A 23,989-nucleotide genomic window follows, 5' to 3' on the forward strand; every position below is an offset into this window, starting at 1 on the left:
AGTTAGAGAGCTTGTGTTGAGAACGGCAACAAATAATACAAAGAAATTAAATTTTTCCACCCGCCGCCCCACAGCTGGTAAAACAGAAGTTCAGCACACATGGTACCGAGAACATCATAAATATTACTGCTTCTTGGAAGTATGAAAATACGAACTTCAGATCCTACACATTTTAGACAACAGTTAAGTTATTCAGATTATTTCATTTGTCTGAATGTCTATTTCATAAAATCACCTCAAAATGCTCTTTTACGAAAGCATAGGTCTCTGTCTTCCTGATGTACAATTTCTATACCATAGAGGCATCTCAGCGTCACTATTGTCATCTATGGGATAGGTACTCAACTGGGAGCCAGTTGTATAAAGTAACCATTAGATGGCCACTGTGGTTTCCCTTTTAGAAAATATTACGAAGAGCAGTTGCAGTAGCAATCACCATCTTACAGTTTAAGTGAAATACGTAGTAGTGTGTTTATTTATTAAAAATAAGTGCACAATATGTGCTAAAAGTTCAATATTGAATGTCAGTTGTCTGCATCTCACGCAATAGTAATTCAAAGAATAAAGCCGTTGTGTAAGGATTATCTACCACCTACAACGCTTAATTACATAGACAACACAGAACACAGTAATTACAATTTCAGGCACCAATACTGATCACTTTGCTCGTGAAGATCATTCTTCTTTGTTGTCCTCCTAGAAACGCCTTACAAACTGAAGATGGATTCCACTTTTAGCCATGAGGACTGGAGACCGTGGATGGTAATCCAGGTTTGCTACTGTCTTCTGCGTGGTTCGCACGCTATACTTAGAGAGGATGTTTGTGAGGCCCACTTTGGTTTGCAACAGGCCCATCCGCATACCTGAAACATGTATACAGATCAAATTGTAGAGCTGGGGGGAGTGATTTTAAATCAGCATAAATTGTGCCTCCTCATTAGAAAGAAACTGCTTTTCTGTATCGTCCTGTCGTCGAAAGTATCCAGACACCCCCAAAAACATACGATTTTCATATTAGGTGCATTGTGCTACCACCTACTGCTAGGTACTCCGTATCAGCGACCTCAGTAGTCATTAAACATCGTGAAAGAAATGAATAGGGCGCTCCACTGAACTCACTGACTTCGAACGTGGTCAAGTGATTGGGTGTCACTTGTGTCATAAGTCTGTACGCGAGACTTCCACACTCCTAAACATCCCTAGGTCCACTGTTTTCGATGTGATAGTGAAGTGGAAACATGAAGGGACAAGTACAGCACAAAAGCGTACAGGCCGACCTCGTCTGTTGACTGTCAGAGACCGCTGACAGTTGAAGAGGGTCGTAATGTGTAATAGGCAGACATCTGTCCAGACCATCACACAGGAATTCCAAACTGCATCAAGATCCACTGCAAGTACTATGAGAGTTAGGCGGCGGGTGAGAAAACTTCGATTTCATGGTCGAGCGGCTGCTTATAAGCCACACATCACGCTGGTAAATACCAAATGACGTCTCGCTTGGTGTAATGAGCGTAAACATTGGGCGATGGAACAGTGGAGAAGCGTTGTGTGGAGTGACGAATCACTGTGCACAGTGTGGCCCTCTGATGGCAGGGTGTGGGTATGGCGAATGCCCGGTAAACGTCATCGGTCAGCGTGTGTAGTGCCAGCAGTAAATTCGGAGGTGGTGGTGTTATGGTGTGGTCGTGTTTTTCATGGAGGGGGCTTGCACCCCTTATTGTTTTGCGTGGCACTATCACAGCACAGGCCTACATTGATGTTTTAAGCACCTTCTTGCTTCCCACTGTTTAAGAGCAATTCGGAGATGGCGACTGCATCTTTCAACACGATCGCGTACTTGTTCATAATTCAAGGCCTGTGGCGGAGTGGTTACACGACAATAACATCGCTGCAGTGGACTGGCCTGCACAGAGTCTTGACCTGAATTGTATAGAACTCCTTTGAGATATTCTGGTACGCCGATTTCGTGTCAGGCCTCACCGAGCGAAATCGATACTTTTCCTCAGCTCATTACTCCGTGAAGAATGGGCTGCAGTTCCCCAAGAAAACTTCCAGCACCTGTTTGAACGTACGTCTGCGAAAGTGGATGCTGTCATTAAAGGCTAAGGGTGGCCTAACACCATACTGAATGCCAGCATTACCGAGGGAGTGCACCACGAACTTGTACGTTATTTTCAGTCAGGTGTCCGGATACTTTAGATCACATAGTGTACGTTTCAGACAGGTAAAATGCGGCCATTTGTATACTTTGACACATAGATACTTTTACTCGATGAATTCCCTGGACTTGTTATAAACGTAAGCTCTAAACGTTACTGTTGTTTGTCCGCAAGGCATATCAGAATAAGTATCCACGGATAAGGTGTCATGTGCTGGTGCTATGTAGGCATATGCTAGGCTCCGTTTTCCTTCTTTTGCTCTCCCTCTCGTTTTTCCTTTTCTTTCTAACAACATTGGCGATATTTACTGAGATCACAGAAGCCAGAGGTATCAGTTTCCGATTTTAAAATGTTTCGAGTTTCAGTATGAAACCAAAATGTTAAATGTCACCTGCTTGCTTCATCTGAGGAACTCAAGGTGACAATCGCGGAAGTAACTGCGGGATAGGATATTATCATGACTTATACAGTAATATGCTCGTTCTGCAATGTGACTTTTGCATCAGAGATGGAGGTTTCTCAATCAGTTGAGAAACTATAATTGTGTTAATTGAGAACTGGTGCTGAAATGCGCCACCGAGAAACCCGGTATTGGTTTTTAGTGTTTACATGGAATGACTTCAACAGAACGCTGCGGTGGATCCTTTTTCAACTGGGCTACTGACCAGTGGAGGGTGAAGACCGGCTGGTTCCGAGCTCCCTCTTGGTGGCCCAGGCAGCCCAACACCCCCGGCCAGACCGGAAGCAAAGAGTCACACACCATGCCTGCCAAGACACTTCATCATGCACGAAGGTAGGTGTGTTCTGTAATGTTCGAGAGTTGTGTGTTTGCGAGTAGAGGAAGTATGTGTAAAATGTAAAAGAGGCTGCTTTATTCACAGCATCATAGCTTGGTAATTAACTTGCTATCGTTTAATTGTCAGGCGAGGTTATAATAGTAATTCGAAATGAAGTAGCAATGTTTCACGTAATTCAGAGTTGACACAGTAGGAAAGCAATGCTTTCTTTACCTCTAGTCTAGTGTAGCTCGTTCATACCTGCCAATCATTTAATTGATTCAACAGTGGGTTCTTGAAGAAACATTGTGTGTTGCATTAACTAACCGAAAGCCCATTTTTAGTACACAACTGACCCCAAAATGGCAACCAACCATAGGTAAACAAGCCATCCTTTTAATATATGTCCCAAGAAGGCTATGACCAGGGACGTAAAATAATAAAAACAATAGCCACAAATACTGAATTTGAATTTAGCGTTATTGACAAAATTCTCTACAAAACTTGTAAAAGCAAGCCAGATCACTATAGTACCCAGTGGACACTGTAGATAGACTGCAAAGGATATTTTGCAATTTACCTGTTACAGATAAAATTTCTAGTAGAATGAGCAAAATTTTAAAGGCAAAGGGTTTTTCTTTGTCTTTATATATCCCACAGACACTGGGTAGATGTTTCTTTAATTCAAAAGGGAAACAAAACGGCCTTAACGGAAAAGTGTGGTTTATAAGATCATCTACCAAGAGTGTTAGTCCTCCCGTATACTGGTCAGACTGGAAAGCCAATCCGTACGAGACTAAAAGTACAATATGGAAGCTAGAGATTAAAGAAGCCAGATTCATCCTTTGCCGAACACTGCTTAAACCAAAAATACAAGTATGTGATAGATGTAGAAGGAGATGTAGAGGGAAAGGGGTGAAGATTAAAAACATTATAAATTAAAAAAACAGATGTTTGTATTCCCACATTAACTATTAAATGCAGAAAATAATTTCAATTATGCAACCCTTTTAGACAATGTTACAAACTCTACGTGCGAGGAGAACCTGGGCGCCTCTTTTATAAAAGGATAATGACAATAAGTCTCATTTCTCTGCACGTACCTCCACTTCAGTGTATGTTTATACGTAATTATTGTAAAAGGTGTTCTAAGAATTGTTTTTGGATGCAAATGTAACTATGGCAAAATTGTCAACAGAGATGATTTTTATACTTTACGTCAACGATCGGTCGATTAAGAAGTTGACGTGTTTATCTGTGCTTGGTTACCTTCACTGTGAACCGAGGATGTAGAATAATAACAACGTTTATGAAACACGACAAAAAAGCGTTTCATGTAGTTAAATGTAGTCAAAATATTATAATTCTTTCAGAAGTTGTAAGGAAATCCATGTCTTCTATCACACCCAAAAAACTGATTTACATCCACATCTATAGACATGCTACACAAGCCGCCGTACGATGTATGGAGGAGGGTTCCACGTACCACTTACTAATCATTTCATTTCTTGTTCCATTCGCAAACAGAGCGAGGGAAAAGGACTGTCTAGGAAACTCCGCTCGAACCCCAATTTCTCGCATCTCATCTTCGTGGTCCTTACGCGAAATGTACGTTGGCGGCAATAGAATCGTTCTGCGATCGGTCTCAACGCCTACTAACTAAATTTCCCGAATGTCGCATCACGAAAAGTTCGTGGTCTACCCACCAGGACTCCCATTTGAGTTCTCGAAGCACCTCCGTAACACTTGCGTGCAGACCAAAGCTACCGTAACACATCTAACAGCGTACATCTCAATTGCTTCGACAACTTCCTTTCATCTGGCCTGGTAGGGGTCCACAACACTCGAACAGTACTGAAGAATGGGTCGCAGTAGCTTTCTATACGATGTCTCCTTTGTGGATGAGCTACACTTGCCCAAAATTCTCCCAATAAAACGAAGTGGAACCTTTGCCTTCCCTACTACCAACCTGACGTGCTCGTTCCATATCGCTCTGCAACGTTACGGCCACGTATTTAATCGATGTGACTATGTCAAGCAGCGCGCTACTAATGCTTCATTCGAACGTTAGAAGATTATTTTCCCTACGCATCCGAATTAACGTACATCCTTTTTTATGCATTTAGAGCAATGTTCTGTTCCTTGTACCAATTAGAAATTCTAAGTCATATTGTATGCTCCTACAGTCACTCAACGACTACACCATCTTGTACACCACTGCGTCATCAGCAAATAGCCGTAAATTGCCGCCCACCCAATCCGTCAGATCATTATTCATCTATACAGAGAATAAGAGCACTCCTATCACGCGTCCCTGGGGCATTCCTCACGCTGCCTTCAGGGACAACGAACTGGGTTCCATTATTAAAAACGTCTTTGAGCAATTCACGTGTCTGAGAACCTCAACTGTATGCTCCGACCTTCGTCTGCAGTGGGGCACCGTGTCAGATGCTGTCCGGAAATCTAGGAAAATAGTATCTGCCTGTTGCCATTCATCCATTGTTTGTAGGATATCATGCGAAAAAAAGGGCATGTGGATACCAGCAGGAGCGACGCTCTCTAAAACCACGCTGATTTGTGGCCACATGCTTTTCTGTGGCAAGGAAATTTGTTACGTACTAGCTCGTAACGTGTTCAAGAGTGTTGCAGCAAACCGATGTTAAGGTTATTGGTCTGACATTCTGCGGGTCCGGTCTTTTACCTTTCTTATACACAGAAGTTAGCTGCGTTTTTCTCCATTCGCTTTGGAATTTGCGCTGGGAGGGGGGCGGGGGGGGGGGGGGGGGGGGGAGAGAGATTCAAGATAGATGGAAGCTTAATAAGGCTCCAGACCGAACTGGGTATCCACCCGAACCTGACGACTTACTTGTTTCTAACACTTTCGGCTGCTTCCCTAAGCCACAGATACCTATGTCCTCTATGCGGGAGTTTGTAAGACAGTCAAAAGACGTTATGTTTATAGGATCCTCTTGCAGGAATGATTGCTTAAACGTGAAATTTAAAACTTCAGCTTCCTTTTTGCTGTTTTCTACACAACCAGACTTGTTGACGAGTGGGTGGACAGAAGCCATCGATCCGCTCAGTGATTTTACGCAGGACCGTAATTTTCTCGAGTTCTTGGCAAGATCGTTCGCTGAGGTATAATGATGGAAGGTGTATGCTTACAGCACTGATGTTGCTACGGGAGCACGAATTTCTATTAATTTTTTGCTGTCAACATCTGTGCGCACTTTTTTGAACCGAGAGTGCTACAATCTCTGTTTCTTCAGCATTTTCATTATCTGATTAAAACCACGGAGTCTCCTTTTCGTTCTTAATCGACACACGCCAACATCACCGATCGGTGTCATGCAGAATAGACTGAATTACGGCGCCTCGTATCACATAAATAACTCGTGTTCTCCAGATAAAATTTTTGCTTAAGAGTATTACGCAAAGGACAGATCATTTTGAATCATGGGTAATACCAGAAATTGTTTATTCATGGAAATAGAAAAGTTACGATACGATTCTCAACGCAAAATTTTTAGAGTATTTGATACCTTTGCAAATAGAAGAATAGTGACACAGAGAAGCAATTTTTAGATTGCAGTGTTTAGTGAAGTAAAAATAAAACAAAAAACAATGCTACCTCAGTATATCTGGTAGCACGTTTTAATCCGTAGTGATATAATGACAGTTCCGATTTCTGCCAGTGACGTTGGTGGTAGTTGAAATCTATCCCCCCCCCCCCCCCCAAACCCCTACCCGCCACCGCCCTTCCACCCAGGCTCGATCGTGTTGAATGATTCAGTCGCCGTCCCTGAATTGCTCTTCAACAGTAGGAAGCAATAAGGTGCTTAACATCAACGTAGGTCTGTACTCTGGTAATGCCATGCAAAAGACTCCTCCGTGAAAAACACGACCACACCATAACACCACCACCTCCGAATTTTTTGCTGTTGGCGCTACACACGCTGGCAGATAACGTTCACCGGGCATTCACCGTAGTCACACCCTGCTATCGGATGGCCATACTGTGTATACTCTGTAACAAAGTATGACTGAATAAATGTTCTCTCGCATGGAAACCATGCATTTGCAGACATAAGTTCATTGGTCCTTTTTTGTTCCATATCCTCTCGTCGATCAATCCCTTGAGTTTGTATACGGTGGAAAAAGTCGTCCTGTATGTTATATACTATCGCGAAGTTTCATAACGGTTGATACACTGGTGGATTGATCTTTTCTGGTTTTAGCATCTAGGCTGGTGTGTTCAATGTCTGGATCGGCAGTAAAAGCAAGAATATTAGCAACTGTACTACGTTCAAATGGTTCAAATGGCTCTAAGCACTATGGAACTTAACATTTGAGGTCACCAGTCCCCTAGAGCTTAGAACTACTTAAACCTAACTAACCTAAGGACATTACATACATCCATGCCCGAGGCAGGATTGGGACCTGCGACCGCAGCAGCGCGGTTCCGGACTGAAGCACCTAGAACCGCTCGGCCACTGCGGCCGGCTGCGTCCAGCTAAAAAGTGGGATGATTGGGTGGGGAAGCGGAGGACATTGCACTGGCTGTAAACTTTGAGCCTAGCTATGTCACCTGGCACTTTCATAAATGTATTGTCCAACTGACGTTATTATCTGTCTCATGTGCACTGTAGTCTGATCGAACTCTGGCCTCTAAACGTGTTATCTGTGTATTCCATCTTCTCTCAATATTACCTTATTTCTGTCAGAGGCATCTAAATATCGCGATATTAACATGAAATTGTTCATGATGTATATTAATGACCTTGCAGAAAATATTAACAATAACCTCAGCCTTTTCATATATGATGCAATTATCCATTATAGGGTACTCTCTGAAAAACTTGCACGAGTATTCAGTCAGATATTGGCAAGATTTTCAAGTGGTGCAATGACTGACTGGCAGCTTATTATTAATATAATTAAATGGATTTTAGAAAAGCTGAGTAGTCGCATACAAACAGGTTCTAGTTTTTTTTGTGCATATATACCAGTTGATATGTTTCTGGCTCTCCCCATCATCAGATTTCCTGGTGTAAACACTGCGACAAATAATTTGTAGTGTCGGCAGACTTGCCAACACTACGTACACTAATAGAAAGAGGCGGCCAAGATGCACGCGCTAACTCACGCAGGGTGGCGTGAGGTCTGAAACAGGATACGTAATGAATACTATAAAGAAAAGTACGTAGCTGCTGGAATACTTAACTTTAATCCATCATTTGTACATCGCTCTTGACGATACAAGTGAGACTCTCTCTAGATAAATGCAATGTAATGCTAATGGCGCCTTGCTAGGTCGTAGCCATTTACTTAGCTGAAGGCTATTCTAACTATCTGCTCAGCTAATGAGCGATGCTTCGTCCGTGTAGTCGCTAGCAAAGTCGTCCGTACAACTGGGGCGAGTGCTAGTCAGTCTCTCGAGACCTGCCGTGTGGTGGCGCTCGGTCTGCGATCACTGAGTGGCGACACGCGGGTCCGACATGTACTAATGGACCGCGGCCGATTTAAAGCTACCATCTAGCAAGTGTGGTGTCTGGCGGTGACACCACATAATTAGTTATACATTTTTTTAAAACACCAAATGTTAACAAGGAAGCGTAAAATCGAACAAAGTGTTAGGACCAATACATACCACTTCATACCAGAAATAACTTTGACAGTTTGTTCCTTAATCATAAATTCACGAACCAAAAGGTGTGACATATAATTTAAACCTGGAAAAAGGGAATGTTTGTCGTGAGAAGGACTACGGAGTACTGCTACTTCAGTGCGCTCGCAGTTGCTATGGAAACCACTCGGTGCAAGAGCGCACCACCTCACGGCAATGCGGCTGTGCAAATGCCGATATTTTTATCAAAAGTCAAAACAGTAACCAATAACAAGTAAAAGTATATCTTATGTGCCTGCACATTGGTAAACACACATTGCAGTAGTACAAAGTACATTACAAAATTGTAGAAGAAATGTTTTGTCTTGGAAAAGGATGACTTGTCCAAGATTACAAAAGGATTTGTCTAAATTGGAAAAGTAAATTACAAAATTGTACAAAAAAGTATTTTGTTTTAGATAGACATGACTTGTCAAAAATTACAAAAAGAAATGTTTAGATTTGTAGTTCCACTCTGCACTGTTCGTCAAACGTAAAAATGTGAAGACATTTGTCCCACCCTATAATTTATTATTACGGTTGTTCATATGCCAATATGTTTACTGCCCGTTAAAGCAGTAAAATAAAAACAACAAAAACACATGTAGTTTGTGTGCACGTAAAGAAAATAGTAAAGGGACGGTGGTTGCCTGCCACATTTAACCTCAGTAAAAGAAGCATCACTGTAATACCTGGGCACGAGATTGTACCTTTCAACAATTAAAAAATTATTTATCTTCAAAGAATAACGTTACAAAATTTCAGAAAATTTGTCTTGATTCACTAATCAGAATGGTACATAGGGAAGGGACTGTACATTTGAAGGTTCAATTTTTTTACTCTTTTTAAATATTTTTATTAAATTTTTACGTGGTATTTGCTAATCACTGTAGGGCGCAAAGAAAAGTAGTAAAGGGAGAAGTGGTTGTCTATATACTCTATTTCAGAAAAGTGGTTAGGAGGGTGATAATAGTTTTTACGTGCCTCTCACAACAAATCGTCAAAATGACTAAAAACCATTCCCCACCTCTACTGATTAGTTCTTTGATTGACAGTTCTGGAGCCACTTGACTGAATGCACGTATTTCAAATTCGCCGGCCGCAGTGGCCGAGCGGGTTCTAGGCGCTACAGTCTGGAACCGCGCGACCGCTACGGTCGCAGGTTCGAATCCAGGCTCGGGCATGGATGTGTGTGATGTCCTTAGGTTAGTTAGGTTTACGTAGTTCTAAGTTCTAGGAGACTGATGACCTCAGATGTTAAGTCCCATAGTACTCCGAGCCATTTCAAATTCCTCCAAGATGTCCCAATTGTTCCCCTTCCTCTCTGTGTGTAGGACTGTCATGCTACTTTCTAATTCTGGCTGAGTATGGCTTTTATCGTTCACATGGGGACGTAATGCGCTACTATCGCTGGCATACCTATGTTCTTTAAACCAGTATTTGAACTCTCGCCCTGTTTGTCCCACGTAAAAACATTCACATGATCCGCACTTTATTTTATGTACTCCAGTTTTACAAAACTTATTTTGCACGGATTCCAGACCGAGCCTCAACAGGTTCCCCAAATTGTTAACCGTTTGGAATCCTACCTGAACGTTAAGCTTTTTGAACAAGTTTGCAATCTTTTGTGAAAGTAGTCCTAAAAAAGTTAACGCTATGTGTTTTACTTCTTCTCTACGTTCCATTTTGCCTGCTGCAATCTTCGCAAAAACTTTTTCACCTAGTCTCCTAACATTAGCTTCATGTTACTCATTTGATAGACCGATCTGTACAATTGTCCCGATTTCCTTATTTATACCAAAAAACAACTAGTACCTGTTTCTTTGCGACTACCCAGCTTTTCTAAAATCCAGTTAATTATCCCACTTATTAAGTTTCAAGAACCAACTTTAAGTGATCAGTCTGGGAATACATTATAATCCCCTGAAAATTGCTCCTGTAAGATTCGTGTAGAATTAGACTAATTTACAGCACTCACAGAACGTTTAAGTAGTCATTCTTACCGCATTCTGTTCGTGGATGAAACAGGAAAAAACTTTGGAAACTGGTACAGAGTACCGTCTGCCATGCACTTCACAGAGGTTCACAGAGTATGGATGAAGATGTAAGGTAAGGGTAGCTCAGAAAACGGTGTATATAGCAACACAAGTCTTATTGAGACAGTCCACAAGTTTGGCTCCGGGCAGTGAATCACATCTTTTCTGTGACCATAGAGCGAGCGGCATTGCAGAACACAGCAGTACACGATCGGCCATACGAAAGTCGGTATAAGATGGTCATACTGGCAGCCTGTGCTACCATGAGGTGACAATGTAACTTAATGCAGGCATCAGACGACTAAGTACTCACCTATGCAAATGCGTGGTCCCTCCCCGAAAGGCAGGTACACATAGGGGTGGCGCTTAGCTTTGGCCTCTTCGGAGAACCTCTCAGGGTCGAAGCGGTCGGGGTCAGGGAAATGCGTGGGATCGTGGTGGAGGCCCAGCACAGACACCACTACTGGAGTTCCCTTCTCCAGAACGACGTCGCTGTCCGGAATCTTGTAGTCTTGGTTGCACTCTCTGTTCAGTACTGCTGCTGGTGGGTGTTTCCTGAGAGACTCTGGAACCGAAATGAAAAAAATATGAATATTGAAAGACAGAAATGCGCTGAACTGATTCGAGAAAGTGATCACGAACAGTATGAGGGCGGTAGGTACTCGAATCGGTTACTTACGAATCGAGTACCACCGGCCTATGCGGAGTTGAACATCTGACGGAGAACTAGCCGAGAGCTCAAGCCTTCAAAGTCAGTGTCGCGTTGGCGAGAGAGACTTATGAATTGCTTCCGATTGTTGCTGGCACTCATTGGCTATCATTATCATTAAGTTCGTAGGGTGTTCAATAAGTAGTGCAGCACCCTCTCTTTCTGAAATCAGGTTGGTTTTGTTCAGGATTCAAACTGTTCCCCACTCCTTTCGCTACGAAACCGTATTTTTCAACATGATCTCCGCATCTCCGTTCAATGCGCCGGCTTTACGCATCATCCACCTACTGCTTCACTGTGTGCGTCCTTCATTGGGAGTCAGAAGGTGCGAGATCCACCAGGAAGCAGAGTCATCCATTTTCATAGTACGTATTAACAATCAGAGCACAACAGTACAGAGACTGTGGCTGTAGATGATTTTTAAATAAAAATTACTTAGCTAACATATGATTAAAAAAACGTTGATGACTGTTAAAACATCAGACTGTCTTAAAGTTTCACTTACAGTGACAGCAATGAGATAAATAATACATAAGTTGGACCAGCTTCCAAGACCGGAACATAAGTGTACGAGAGGTACGGTTGCTGACCAATCATCGCGCTTCTGGTTTTTTTTTTTTTTTTACATCAGGTTTATTCTTATGATGAACGAAGTATAGTAATGTTTTAGGTACGCCCGTCAAAATGTAACTGAGAACACGACTACATACAACGATTTACAACGTTCTTCCGCTTTCCTGAAAAACGTAAATTTTCCAAAAGGTCGGTTTTTTGTAGTTGGTACTGTAATTGTAATCGATACGGGGTTTTAGCACTGAGCGCTGCGAATCTCTGGATAGAGGCAGAGTACAAATTACTGTAATTTTACGCAAAATTTCCGCAGCTTCTTTAGCTGAGCTCTTAGCTGGGTCGAACACAGTCTGAATCGTAACCAAATTCGGCAGCTGCTTTAGCTGACTTTCTCAGATGGGTCGAGCACAGTCTCAATCGTAACCACCACTTTCCTTAGATTAACTAAGCCGTAAATTCGAAAATCTCGACAGTTTATTGAAATCAGCTTCTATTGTTTCTCTTAATCCGTTTAATTTGGGGCCGGGATGCTTCCTCGAACAAGAACAAAGGTGAAACCCTTCCTCAAGAATTTCAATCGGAGTTAAAGTACAGTCTCCAAGGAATTCCATGTTCGCAGAATTTTAATTAGTGATATTTATTCCTTCCGTCTTCCGCCATCTAATAAGCGTGTGGGTGAACCCATTGACTCTCCTAACGTGAATGATGACAGTCCATGATGTGGAAGGTTCGCACAGCACGCCAATTGAAAATGAAGATAGATTTTCCTTACCAGATACAACCTTGTCGAGGTAAGTCATTTTGCCGATGACGTCGTAGGAAATTTCACCGCCGTTTTCCTCGAGCACGGCGTCAATTTCATCGTGAAGCTTGCTCTGTATGTCAGGGTTGAGCGCCAATTCGTGAAGCGTGAAGCTCGTCGCTGTTGAAGAAGTCTCGAAGCCTGCAGCGAAGAAGACGAACGCCTGCGCTGCCATGTCTTCCATCGACAACTCTATACAAAGATAAAAGAAAGTTAAAAGTCACAAAAGACTAAAACGTGAAATGTGAAAGGGAATATCATTGAATTATATAATACTTTCATTATCGAAGACTGTGTACCAAAACAAAAAGGAATGTTTTTGGAGTCTCAAATTGTAGCCTTCACCATATTTAGTTAACCAAATCAGACATGCTAGCGCTGCCAGCGAGGAAGTAAATGTATCAGTTGTTTCATTACTTCGCATTAGTCCCTTGAAACTTGCACAATTTCTTTAATATATGTGTTCAGCCATAAAGAATGGGGTAGTCATTTGGCATTGTTGGTAACAAGACACTAAGTAGTAGCTTCAGCTGTCTGATTGTAAAGGCTTTTCTTTCTCTGTATCTACATACGAGGGTCGTTCAATAAGCAATGGCCTACACTTTCTTAAAAAGCCATTAATATGCATACACAAACGTCCTTGTTGCTGCTTCACATTTGACGTCTGTGCGCTGTTGAAGTTCTGAACCATTCTGGCAGGTGGGTGAGCTGTATTGCAGCGTCAAAATGACGTCTAGATACGACTCACGTGACAAGCAGCGTGCCGTTATTGAATTCTTGTGAGCAGAAAAAGAAACCGTGCTGAACATCCAAAGACGTTTGTGCGCTGTGTATGGCGATGCTGCAGTTGATCGGAGTATAGCTGGGCGATGGCTAAAGAGCGTTGCAGAATCAAGAAATGCAGAAACAGAGCTCCAATATCAGCTGCGCTCGGGACGTCCTGTCACAGCCACTGCTCCAGACATGCTGAATCGTGCGGAAGCCATTATTCGCATCGACCGGCGAGTCACAATTCGACAATTGTCTCTACACTTTGAAGATCACGAGAATGTCAGTCAGGCAGTGAAAACACGGCTATGCCTACCGTACAAGATCTTTTACCAGCAGGGAATACATGCTCTTCCACAACGATGGCGTACTGCCATAGAACGTGATGGAGATTACGTAGAAAAATAGGACATGGACGAGATATGTTGATGTATATTCTCACCAAATTCTGACTCGTAATAATAAATATGTTCTGCGAAAGAAATGTGGGGCGTTAATTATTGAACGACCGTCGTACATAGTCTGTAAGCTTTGTATGGTATAGAGCAGAGGGTACTTTGTACCAATGCTTGTCTTTTCCTACCATGTTACACTCGCAAATTGAGCGGGGGAAGACAACTGTGTATGCCTCAGTACGAGGTCTCATTTTACTCATTTTTTCTTTGTGGGCCTTGTGCGAGTTTTATGATGGTGATACTATAATCATTCTGTAATCTATATGTATATGAAGGTGGTATCTGATCTTTCGTACATTTCCGAAAGAACAGATACCATCAGTGACCATGCAGCTTGTTAGAATGAAATTACAATGAAATGAATACCCCTAGCTGCATACAGGCGTTGACGTAAGTCAACGGGGACAGTTGAAAATGTGTGCACCAAGCGGGACTCGAACCCGGGATCTCCTGCTTACATGGCAGACATTATATCCATCTGAGCCACCGAGGACACAGAGGATAGTGCGACTGCAGGGACTTATCTCTGGCAAGCCTCCCGTGAGACCCACATTGCCAACTTATTTTCCCGCACTATATTCATAGTGCCCCTGCCCATTATACTCATTACTCGCGGCTTTTTGCCGATTCCCGTTAGATTTCGGGCACTGTTTGTGCATCCACACAGAAGATGATGGTCAAATGGCCGGTGAGCCTTAACTAGTTATATATATATATATGAAGATGGTATCTGTTCTTTCGGCCATGTCCGAAAGAACAGATACCATATCCATATAAGTATGTAGTTCTGGCAATACCGGCCATGACCTTCTTCTTCTGTGCGGATGTTCACATATTCCCCGAACTCTTAAGGGACTTGCTAAGAATGTCTTCAACGAGTAATGATTGTGTTTGGGTGGGACACTACGAATGTAGTGTGTGGACATACAAGGTGAGAATGTGGGTCTCGCGGGAGGCGTGCGCGAGATAGTCCCTGCAGTCGCACTATCCTCTGTGTGCTCGCTGACTCAGATGGATAGAGCGTCTACTTTGTAAGCAGGAGATCCCGGGTTCGAGTCCTCGTCGGGGCACACATTTTGTTCTGTTCCCATTGATATATATCAACGCCTGTCAGCAGCTGACGGTATTAATATAATTCTAATTGAGATACAAATATATTGGGGAGGTTGTAAGATGCGCGGAGCCATGAGAGAATTAACGACCCATTAACAACAGTTGAGCTGATATTCTGGGATGTCCGCTTATTGCTACAGGAGGGCTCCTACAAGTGTTAAACGGAACGGCAACGGCCTTGCCACCGTGGTAACACCGGTTCCCGTCAGATCACCGAAGTTAAACGCTGTCGGGCTGGGCCACCACTTGGATGGGTGACCATACGGTCTGGCAAGCGGGGTGCACTCAGCCTTTGTGAGGCAAACTGAGGAGCTACTTAATTGAGAAGTAGTGGCTCTAGTCTCGTAAACTGACATACGGCCGGGAGAGCGATGTGCTGACCACATACCCTTCCATATCCGCATCCTGTGACCCCTGTCGTCTGAGGATGACACGGTGGCCGGTCGGTACCGTTGGGTCGTCCAAGGCCTGATCGGACGGAGTTTAATTTTAGTTAAACTGAATGCTAAACTGGTTCCACATAGGGAGGGGTCAGTAGAAGGAAGTACTAACCCACAAGAAAGTATGTTGCTTTTCTGCATGTTATATGTCTTGTTACATTCAAAGTCAAGATCATAAATACAGTGAGACAAAGCACTTTATCTAGTAGGCTGTAATTTATAGTGGTACTCATTACTAGCATGTCCTGCATTCGAAACCACAACAGATAACGCAACGACCCTAATTCTTACTAAATTGTGGGGTTTAGAGTTATCTCTTTATTTCACTCAAGTTCTCATACAAACTACGGAATCACGACTCACAAACAATAGAAGACACAATCAGCAGTTATGTGATTCGTAGACACACAGAGAATATGATGAAGTTACTGTCATGTAACGAAGTCTTTGTACTGTCAGGCAGAGACCACCTGTCCGGATAGCCACGCACGTTATGGCGTTGATACCAGGATAGGAGGTGCGGCGGTCCCGGATCGTTTCTGCCTGGCGGATTAATGACGAGGGTCGGTGTGCTGGGGAGCCTGGATGTGGTTCTTTTTTGCGGTTTCCCAAATTCGTCTAGGTGAATAACGGGCTGGTACCCAATTCCTGCCTCAGTTGCACGGTTCGCAAACGTTTAAAAACCTTGCTCACTTTTATGTGAATATCACTACAAACAGACAGTTGAGGAGAAAATATTTCGTCTTGGAGGGCTAATGGTATGATGACAGGAAGGATATGTGGTAACCGCTCTAAATCCGTAAATGTATGTGCCGACCCTGCGCCGATCGGGACAAAGGCACAAAAGGAAGAAGGCCTTCAGAAAGAGAGGGCACTATGTGTGCAGGTAAACACTAACGAGAAAAAGAAGAAGAGGAACTTACTGTCGGTGGTGCCTACTCCTTTCTGCTGTCCATTCTCCACTGTCTCTCCTTTGTCAGGGTCGACGTATCCCTTGTTTTTGAGCTGAATGAGAAGGTCTATGAAGTCTTTCCTTCTAAAGTTGTTCTTCTCTCTGTAAGCGACAGTGTCTGCAACCATCTGCTGGAAATATTTGCTGACATCCGATCTTCCTCCTTTGATTCTAGAAAAGAAATATAACAGTTGTTTAAAAAAAAAATTAAAATGGCTGGGAGCACTATGGGACTTAACTTCTGAGGTCATCAGTCCCCTAGAACTTAGAACTAGTTAAACCTAACTAACCTGACACCACACACATCCATGCCCGAGGCAGGATTCGAACCTGCGACCGTAGCGGTCGCGCGGTTCCAGACTGTAGCGCCTAGAACCGCTCGGCCACACCGACCGGCTTAAAACAAAGATTCTATCAACAATTCCTCCTTTTCCACTGTGGAAGGAGATTACTTATCTAACATATCCCACATTTTATGTACAGTGGCCAATGTAAGAGACAAGTTACTTAGTTTGTGAAGATTAACAAGAAGCGAGAAAAGACTGTGAACCATTCCTAGTACAGTGGCAGGAAGCAGGAAGAACGATGTGTGCTGGCACATGACTGCTAGCAAGCCCATGTCCATTTGTTCCATAGTGTGGTGTCAAGAAAAGTCTAATCGGCAGATGGACGCAATCCAAGCAGATTCGTGTTGATAGTGTTCAGGTAATGCCGATAACTATAAACAAACGTCGGCTGTTGGAGATTTCATGGACGATTATGGTGAACTCATGTGGCAGTTTTGTTTCCTTTAGCGATCTCTTAATACATTACTGACCATGAAAAGTGCATCACCAGGGAGAATGGCAAACGTACTCAGAGGATGTATATGACTTTAGCGTGTGCATTCTATTGTGAAGGACGCAAAAGGAAAAGTAGGCTTTAAAAACCCACGGGCGACGAGACCAGTAGAGACATATAACTCCTACATCCGTTGAGCATTCTGCCCCAGATGAACGTGACTTCATACACGAAAATTATGTAAGGAGGAAGCCTCTACAGCCGTCCATAACAACGAAGGTGTTGCTAGTGAAGGATTTTCTACACAAACTGACCTCTCCATTATGTCCCATAAACGTTCGATAGCTGGCCATAACATTCGCTCGAACTGTCCAGGACGTTCTTCAAACCAATCTCCAACAGTTGTGTCCTGGTGGCATGGCACATTATCGTCCATCAAAATTTCTTCGTTGTTTGTTAACTCCGTGAAAGGCTGAAAATGGTCTCCAAGTAGCCGAACATAACCACTGTCAGTCAGTGATGGGATCAGTTGGAGCAGAGAACTCGGTCCATTCAATATAAACATAGTCCATATCATTACGAAGCCACCGCCAGCTTGCACAGTGCCTTATTGACAGCTTGGGACCATGGCTTTGTGTGGAGTGTGCCACACTTGAACCCTATCATCAGATTTTAACAACTAACATCGGGACTCATCTGTCCGGGCCACGGTTTGCCAGTCGTCTAGGGTCCAACCAATGTGGTCACGAGCCCAGGAGAGGAGCTGCAGGCGATGTCCTGCTGTTGGCAAAGACACTCGCGTCGGTTGTCTGCCGCCACTTTTCGCTTGACTGTCCTAACGGATACGTTCGTCGTACGTCCTACGTTGATTTCTGCGGTTATTTTATCCCGTCTTGTTTTTTTTCTGTTAGCACTACAACTCTACGCAAACGCCTCTGTTCTCGGTCGTTAAGTTAATGGCGTCAGCCATACCTTGTCCGTGGTGAGACAAAATCATCAGAACAGAAAAGCAATTACTGTAACACCAGGGTGGCTTGAGGGCCATGTTCTGATCATTCACCAGTTACGCCCCAAGACTGCAGCTGTTTGTTTCAACACAGTTTTAGCAGAACCACTGCCGAAGAACAGTTAGTGACTTGTAATCGGAAAGAACGAAATGAAAAAGGTAAATCGTCTTTGAGCACGGTAATTGCAACAACGTAGCACTCCGTCGTGCTGCACATCGGTCGATGCGAATTTGGCGATGCCCAAGAAGATGGATAAGAAAGTACGACACTTTCCAGTCACAGATGCCCATGGAGGTAATCAAAAATCAAATGTTCAAATGTATGTGAATCTTATGGTACTTAATTGCTAAGGTCATCAGTCCCTAAGCTTACACACTACTTAACCTAAATTATCCTAAGGACAAACACACAAACCCATGCCCGAGAGAGGACTCGAAACTCCGCCGGGATCAGCCGCACAGTCCATGACTGTAGCGCCCCAGACCGTTCGGCTAATCCCGCGCGGCGCCATGGAGGTAATCGCCAGAGATAACTTAACCTCTCGTTTCAAAGAAGTTAGCGCACCAAAGTGACCGACTACATATAGTTGAACAAAGATTTCAAGTGAGGAACCCCACTGAAAATCAATACGGTCATATTCTAAGAGCGCACGAAATGGCAAAATGAGTGAAAGTTGCTTGTTTCACTCTCCTGATATATTCAATGACTACATGATGTTAACCACAAAGTATAGAACAGTTGAGTTCATTGCTTTGTACAAACAAAGATTTGTAGGTTCTCACGTTCCACAGGCTGAGTTATCCCACAACACTTTTTGACTTCATAACTGTTGGTTTGGCTGTTTTTAGAATCTCAAACTGGCAGACTTGCTCTTGGCATCATTCTTGAATTTTTGGACCACTGTCATGAAAACACCCTGTAGGCAACGATACACAGTGAAGTAGTGCAAAGCCATAATAATTTACTTTTTCGAGCAAGTCCAGTATCCCCACGATTAGTGTATAGAAGCATTAATAGTCCATGAAGACGTCGTGGAATGGACGTAACTTCAAAATATTACTTTTGAGCCCCTGAGAAGTGAATTCGGCAGCAACACAATAGGGATGCGCTATGTTTATGATATGAAGGGTGTTGTCCATCACATCCAAGCTCTGAAAGAGGACGATTAGGATTTAATGTTCTATTGACAAACAAGACACTACAGACGAAACGAAAGCTTGAATTGGGAAGCGATTTCAGACGTGTCTTTCTAAAGGAATCTTTCTGACGTTTGCCCTAAGGGATATAGAGAAACTACAGAGAAGCTAAATCTGCGTAACTGGGTGAGGATTTGAACAGGTACCCTCTGGAGCATGGTACCAGACTCTTATCCATTGCGCCTTGAGGCTCCTCATATCAAAGTGATTCCTCTGGTGGAACGGAGCGTTGCAGGTCTCACCTTACATACTCCATTAATGTTGGGCTGACGAAGTTAAGAACGAAAGCGATGCCTGCTTGCCAAGAAGGCTCAAAAATCTTGCGTCCCCACTGCCGGAACTCGTGGTCTGGGTTCCGCTGGCAGTTGCACTCCTGACCGAAGGCGACGGAGGAGATGACGTCAGTGGTGAACCGTGCTATCAGCTCGCGCACCTCCACCGACTCCCCGCGGTCCACCATCTCCCCAATCACGTCCATCATCTCTTGCCCGCAGTCCTGGATCGTCTGTCACAAACACAGATACACTTCGTTGGTTGGTTGGTTGGTTTTGGGGAAGGAGACCAGACAGCGTGGTCATCGGTCTCATCGGATTAGGGAAGGATGGGGAAGGAAGTCGGCCGTGCCCTTTCAGAGGAACCATCCCGACAGTTGCCTGGAGTGATTTAGGGAAATCACGGAAAACCTAAATCAGGATGGCCAGACGCGGGATTGAACCGTCGTCCTCCCGAATGCGAGTCCAGTGTCGATCCACTGCGCCACCTCGCTCGGTCCATACACTTCGTCAGTGTCCATAATAGAGAAGAGTGTTTCAGCAAACTTGCATTTTTTTGTAACTGGATTAAAGTTTTTTTGTAAGAAATAACTTAATTCTTTATTCTTAACGGTACTAAATCAACAGTATTGATGTTTATTTCTCGTGTACCTCTGAAGAATGTTATAGGATCAGTACTGTTAACAATGTACAGACCGATCTTGCTAGGTGGGGACAAACTGCAGGACGCAATCTCTGCAGGTATAAGGGACAAAAAAAGTAATGTAGGTATAAGGCCAGAAATGCGTTCTGAGGGAGGTATATTCACTTGAACTGGAGAAGGGATTTCTGACAGTGACCGCGGTATCAGCACCAGGCACATGGCCCATCAGCTTAGGGTAAGTCAGACGACCATGTCGGACATATCCCATGATAACTGGCACTACCTGTACCACATGCGACACGCGCAGGTGGTACTACCAACAGCCTTGCCTCTGAAGCACGGTTCTGTCGTTGGTTCACTGCACAGGCCACCCATGGTTCTAGAACTTCAATCATCCATCTCTCCCAAACTGAGAATGTTTGGAGCATTGTAGGGAAGGCTCTCCAACCATCTCTGGGTTTCGACAGTCTAACGCGCCAATTGGACAAAATTTGACCCGATATCCATCAGGAGGACACCCAAAAACCCTGTAAGCCAGTGCCAAGCTGAACAGCTCCTTGCATAAGGGCCAGAGGCGGACCAGTGCGTTATTGACTTGCTCAGTGTGCCCTGTCTCTAGAATAAATCTTTCAATTTTTCTGAAATTATTTGTTTGTCTCTACATGGTCCGCCCCGATAGCCGAGTGGTCAGCACGGTGGTCTGTCACGGCAAGGGGCCCGGGTTCGATTCCCGGTTGGGTCGGAGATTTTCTCCGCTCAGGGACTGGGTGTTGCTTTGTCATCATCATCATTTCATCATCATCAGTGGAAGGCAACGGGAAACCACCACTGGAATTACTTCCCTAGACGATCATGTAGTGGACCTCTCTGACGAGGCTTCCCCCTTGACAACACCTGCCGTAAGGCAGAACACGAAGTTTGTCTCTACATGTGCATCACATCTACTAATTTCCATCCCATTTGGATAATTCCTTCATGGTGCGTCGTTTTTTGCCTCAAAGAGCACATATACATATATCCATGTGTATATTTATGCAGATACACATAAATACATACATGTAAATGCATTTATATGTGCATGTATATATGCACCTCCCAAAATAAAAGAAAGACGTGCTTGCAACTTAAGAGTTAAACTGCTAAGGAAACACAGAAATAGTTAAATAAGTAGCTTGCTGTCTGCTTGGTTTCTGGAGACAGTTACAGGCTTAAAGTGTAAATTCAGGCTGCCTGTGGCGCATTTGTTATTCATTTGTTTGTTTTGAAGAGCCAGCAACAGTTTGTTTCAGCCCAGTCAGGTTCCTACACTCGCCTGCTACATCAAGTTACGTATTTAGCTCTTTTTGTGTATTCTTAGTAGTGCTGGGATGGAAAGGACGCCCGCATGCTGTGTGTGGATGCAGGAGGAGCTGTCCATAGTGTGTAAACAGCTGAAGCAGCTTTTGGGTACGGTCAGGCATCTTCAGGCTGCTTCCTGAGATAAAGCAATGGCGGAGCATCTGGCATATGACATAGGACATTTCAGGTGTCTCTTGTTTAGCTCACAGGCTCTGCCACTGAGGCATCTCCAAGTGGACCCAACGGGGTGATCCGTCATCGCTGCAGGCTGAGTGGCGGGCTGTAATGCATTCACGTTGCTCCAGGTGGAGGGTCAGTATGGAGGCTGGCCATTTGGCCTCGCCCATTCACCCTGTGACTGGCTCCTTCAGGAGGGTCTGACCAGGCACACGGGGTGAAGCGTTTGCCAGTTATTGGGAGCTCCAATGTTGGTGTGTTATGAAGCCTCTTAAGTAAATAACATTCAAGACCAAAAAGAAAGCCAGAGTGCACTCGGTGTGTCTATTGTGAGGCATCATCTGAGTTGCATGCGAGGCCCTGCCTGCGGCTATCGAGAGTACAGGACGCTTATGTCAGCACCAGTGAGGTCTGTTGCTTGGGTTCTAAGGCCGTCCTCAGTTCATATGGGCAGCTGGCACAGGTGTTGAAGGCTGCTAACCTCACGCATGGTGTGCAAGCACCGTTGTTCTCAGAGTTGGTCGGGGTCTTTTGGTTTGGAACTGAGTGGAGGGTCCCAAAAAAGTCTTCGTTGACTCTGTAACGGTCTTGGCTGTAGATTTTCTGGACCTGCGTTATTGGGTGGAGAGCTTTAGGCTCCTCCTCATAGACCAGGGGTGTGCTACGTAGACGAAGCAGCTACTCGAGTAGCAGAGTACTTATGGAGTGCACATGTGGATTTTTTAGGCTCGGTCGTGATTTGAGGCACTTGGATGAATACTCGCCAGTGGACATTCACGTAACGAAATTTGACCAGGTTCACAGTAAGGACACGCAACTGTCAAAATTGTATCAGTAAATTGTCGAAGTATTCGTGGAAAGTACGCGAATTTACTGATTCCCACACTGTCGGACACTAATTATAATCGGGAATAAGAGTTGGCTGAAACCCAAGGTAGAAATCTCTCAAATTTCTAACGAGTCACGGAAGGTGTATCGCAAAGAGAGATTAGTTGGCATATTAGGATGAGTCTTCATTGCAGTGTACGAAAATATTGTGTCTAATGAGGTCGATTTTGAGTGTGACAATGGAGTTATTTGGATGCGTGTAACAGATCTAGGTTAAACCAAGTTAGATGTTGCATGTTTCTACCGGTCATACGATTACGCCGTAACAGTTTTGGAGTCATTCAAAGACTGTCTGTGCTCAGTATCGCGGAAATACTCAGATCATCCCATATTCGTCGGAGGTGTCTTTAACGCACCAAATATAGATTGGAGGGACAGGCATTCTTGTGAAATACTTTCGAACACCTTTTGCAAAAGCTGTCATCAGTAAACCAGTTAATAGCAAGTTCGACAGCTCACACGTAATGGAAACATTTTAGACCCTGTAGCTTCAAAAGGCCTGACCTTATCGACGGTGTCAGTATAGAGACAGGGATTAATGACCGTGATGTCATCATAGCGACCTTTTTTTTTTTGGTCATCAGTCTACTGACTGGTTTGATGCGGCCCGCCGCGAATTCCTTTACTGTGCTAACCTCTTCATCTCAGAGTAGCACTTGCAACCTACGTCCTCAATTATTTGCTTGACGTATTCCAATCTCTGTCTTACCCTACAGTTTTTGCCCTCTACAGCTCCCTCTAGTACCATAGAAGTCATTCCCTCATGTCTTAGCAGATGTCCTATCATCCTGTCCCTTCTCCTTATCAGTGTTTTCCACATATTCCTTTCCTCTCCGATTCTGCGTAGAACCTCCTTATTCCTTACCTTATCAGTCCACCTAATTTTCAACATTCGTCTATAGCACCACATCTCAAATGCTTCGATTCTCTTCTGTTCCGGTTTTCCCACAGTCCATGTTTCACTACCATACAATGCTCTACTCCAGACGTACATCCTCAGAAATTTCTTCCTCAAATTAAGGCCGGTATTTGATATTAGAAGACTTCTCTTGGCCAGAAATGCCTTTTTTGCCATAGCGAGTCTGCTTTTGATGTCCTCCTTGCTCCGTCCGTCATTGGTTATTTTACTGCCTAGGTAGCAGAATTCCTTAACTTCATTGACTTCGTGACCATCAATCCTGATGTTAAGTTTCTCGCTGTTCTCATTTCTACTACATCTCATTACCTTCGTCTTTCTCCGATT

The 23,989-nt window shown here is 43.8% G+C and overlaps 1 protein-coding gene across 2 annotated transcripts in view; it reads right to left on the reverse strand.

Moving 5' to 3' along the window:
• Positions 1–472: 472 nt before the first annotated feature.
• The window catches only part of LOC124615976 (cytochrome P450 6k1-like), a 98,939-nt gene continuing 75,422 nt past the window's right edge, over positions 473–23,989 (reverse strand). For both annotated transcript variants that reach the window (XM_047144177.1, XM_047144178.1), the window contains exons 4-8: positions 19,671–19,933; positions 16,417–16,616; positions 12,688–12,909; positions 10,950–11,201; positions 473–863 (exon numbers count right to left, since the gene is read on the reverse strand). In XM_047144177.1, the coding sequence (XP_047000133.1) occupies positions 697–863; positions 10,950–11,201; positions 12,688–12,909; positions 16,417–16,616; positions 19,671–19,933 (1,104 nt within the window). In that variant the 3' untranslated portion in view covers positions 473–696. The remainder of the gene's footprint in view (positions 864–10,949; positions 11,202–12,687; positions 12,910–16,416; positions 16,617–19,670; positions 19,934–23,989) is intronic.

Source organism: Schistocerca americana, chromosome 5 (genome assembly GCF_021461395.2).
Source record: "Schistocerca americana isolate TAMUIC-IGC-003095 chromosome 5, iqSchAmer2.1, whole genome shotgun sequence".
NCBI lineage: Eukaryota > Metazoa > Arthropoda > Insecta > Orthoptera > Acrididae > Schistocerca > Schistocerca americana.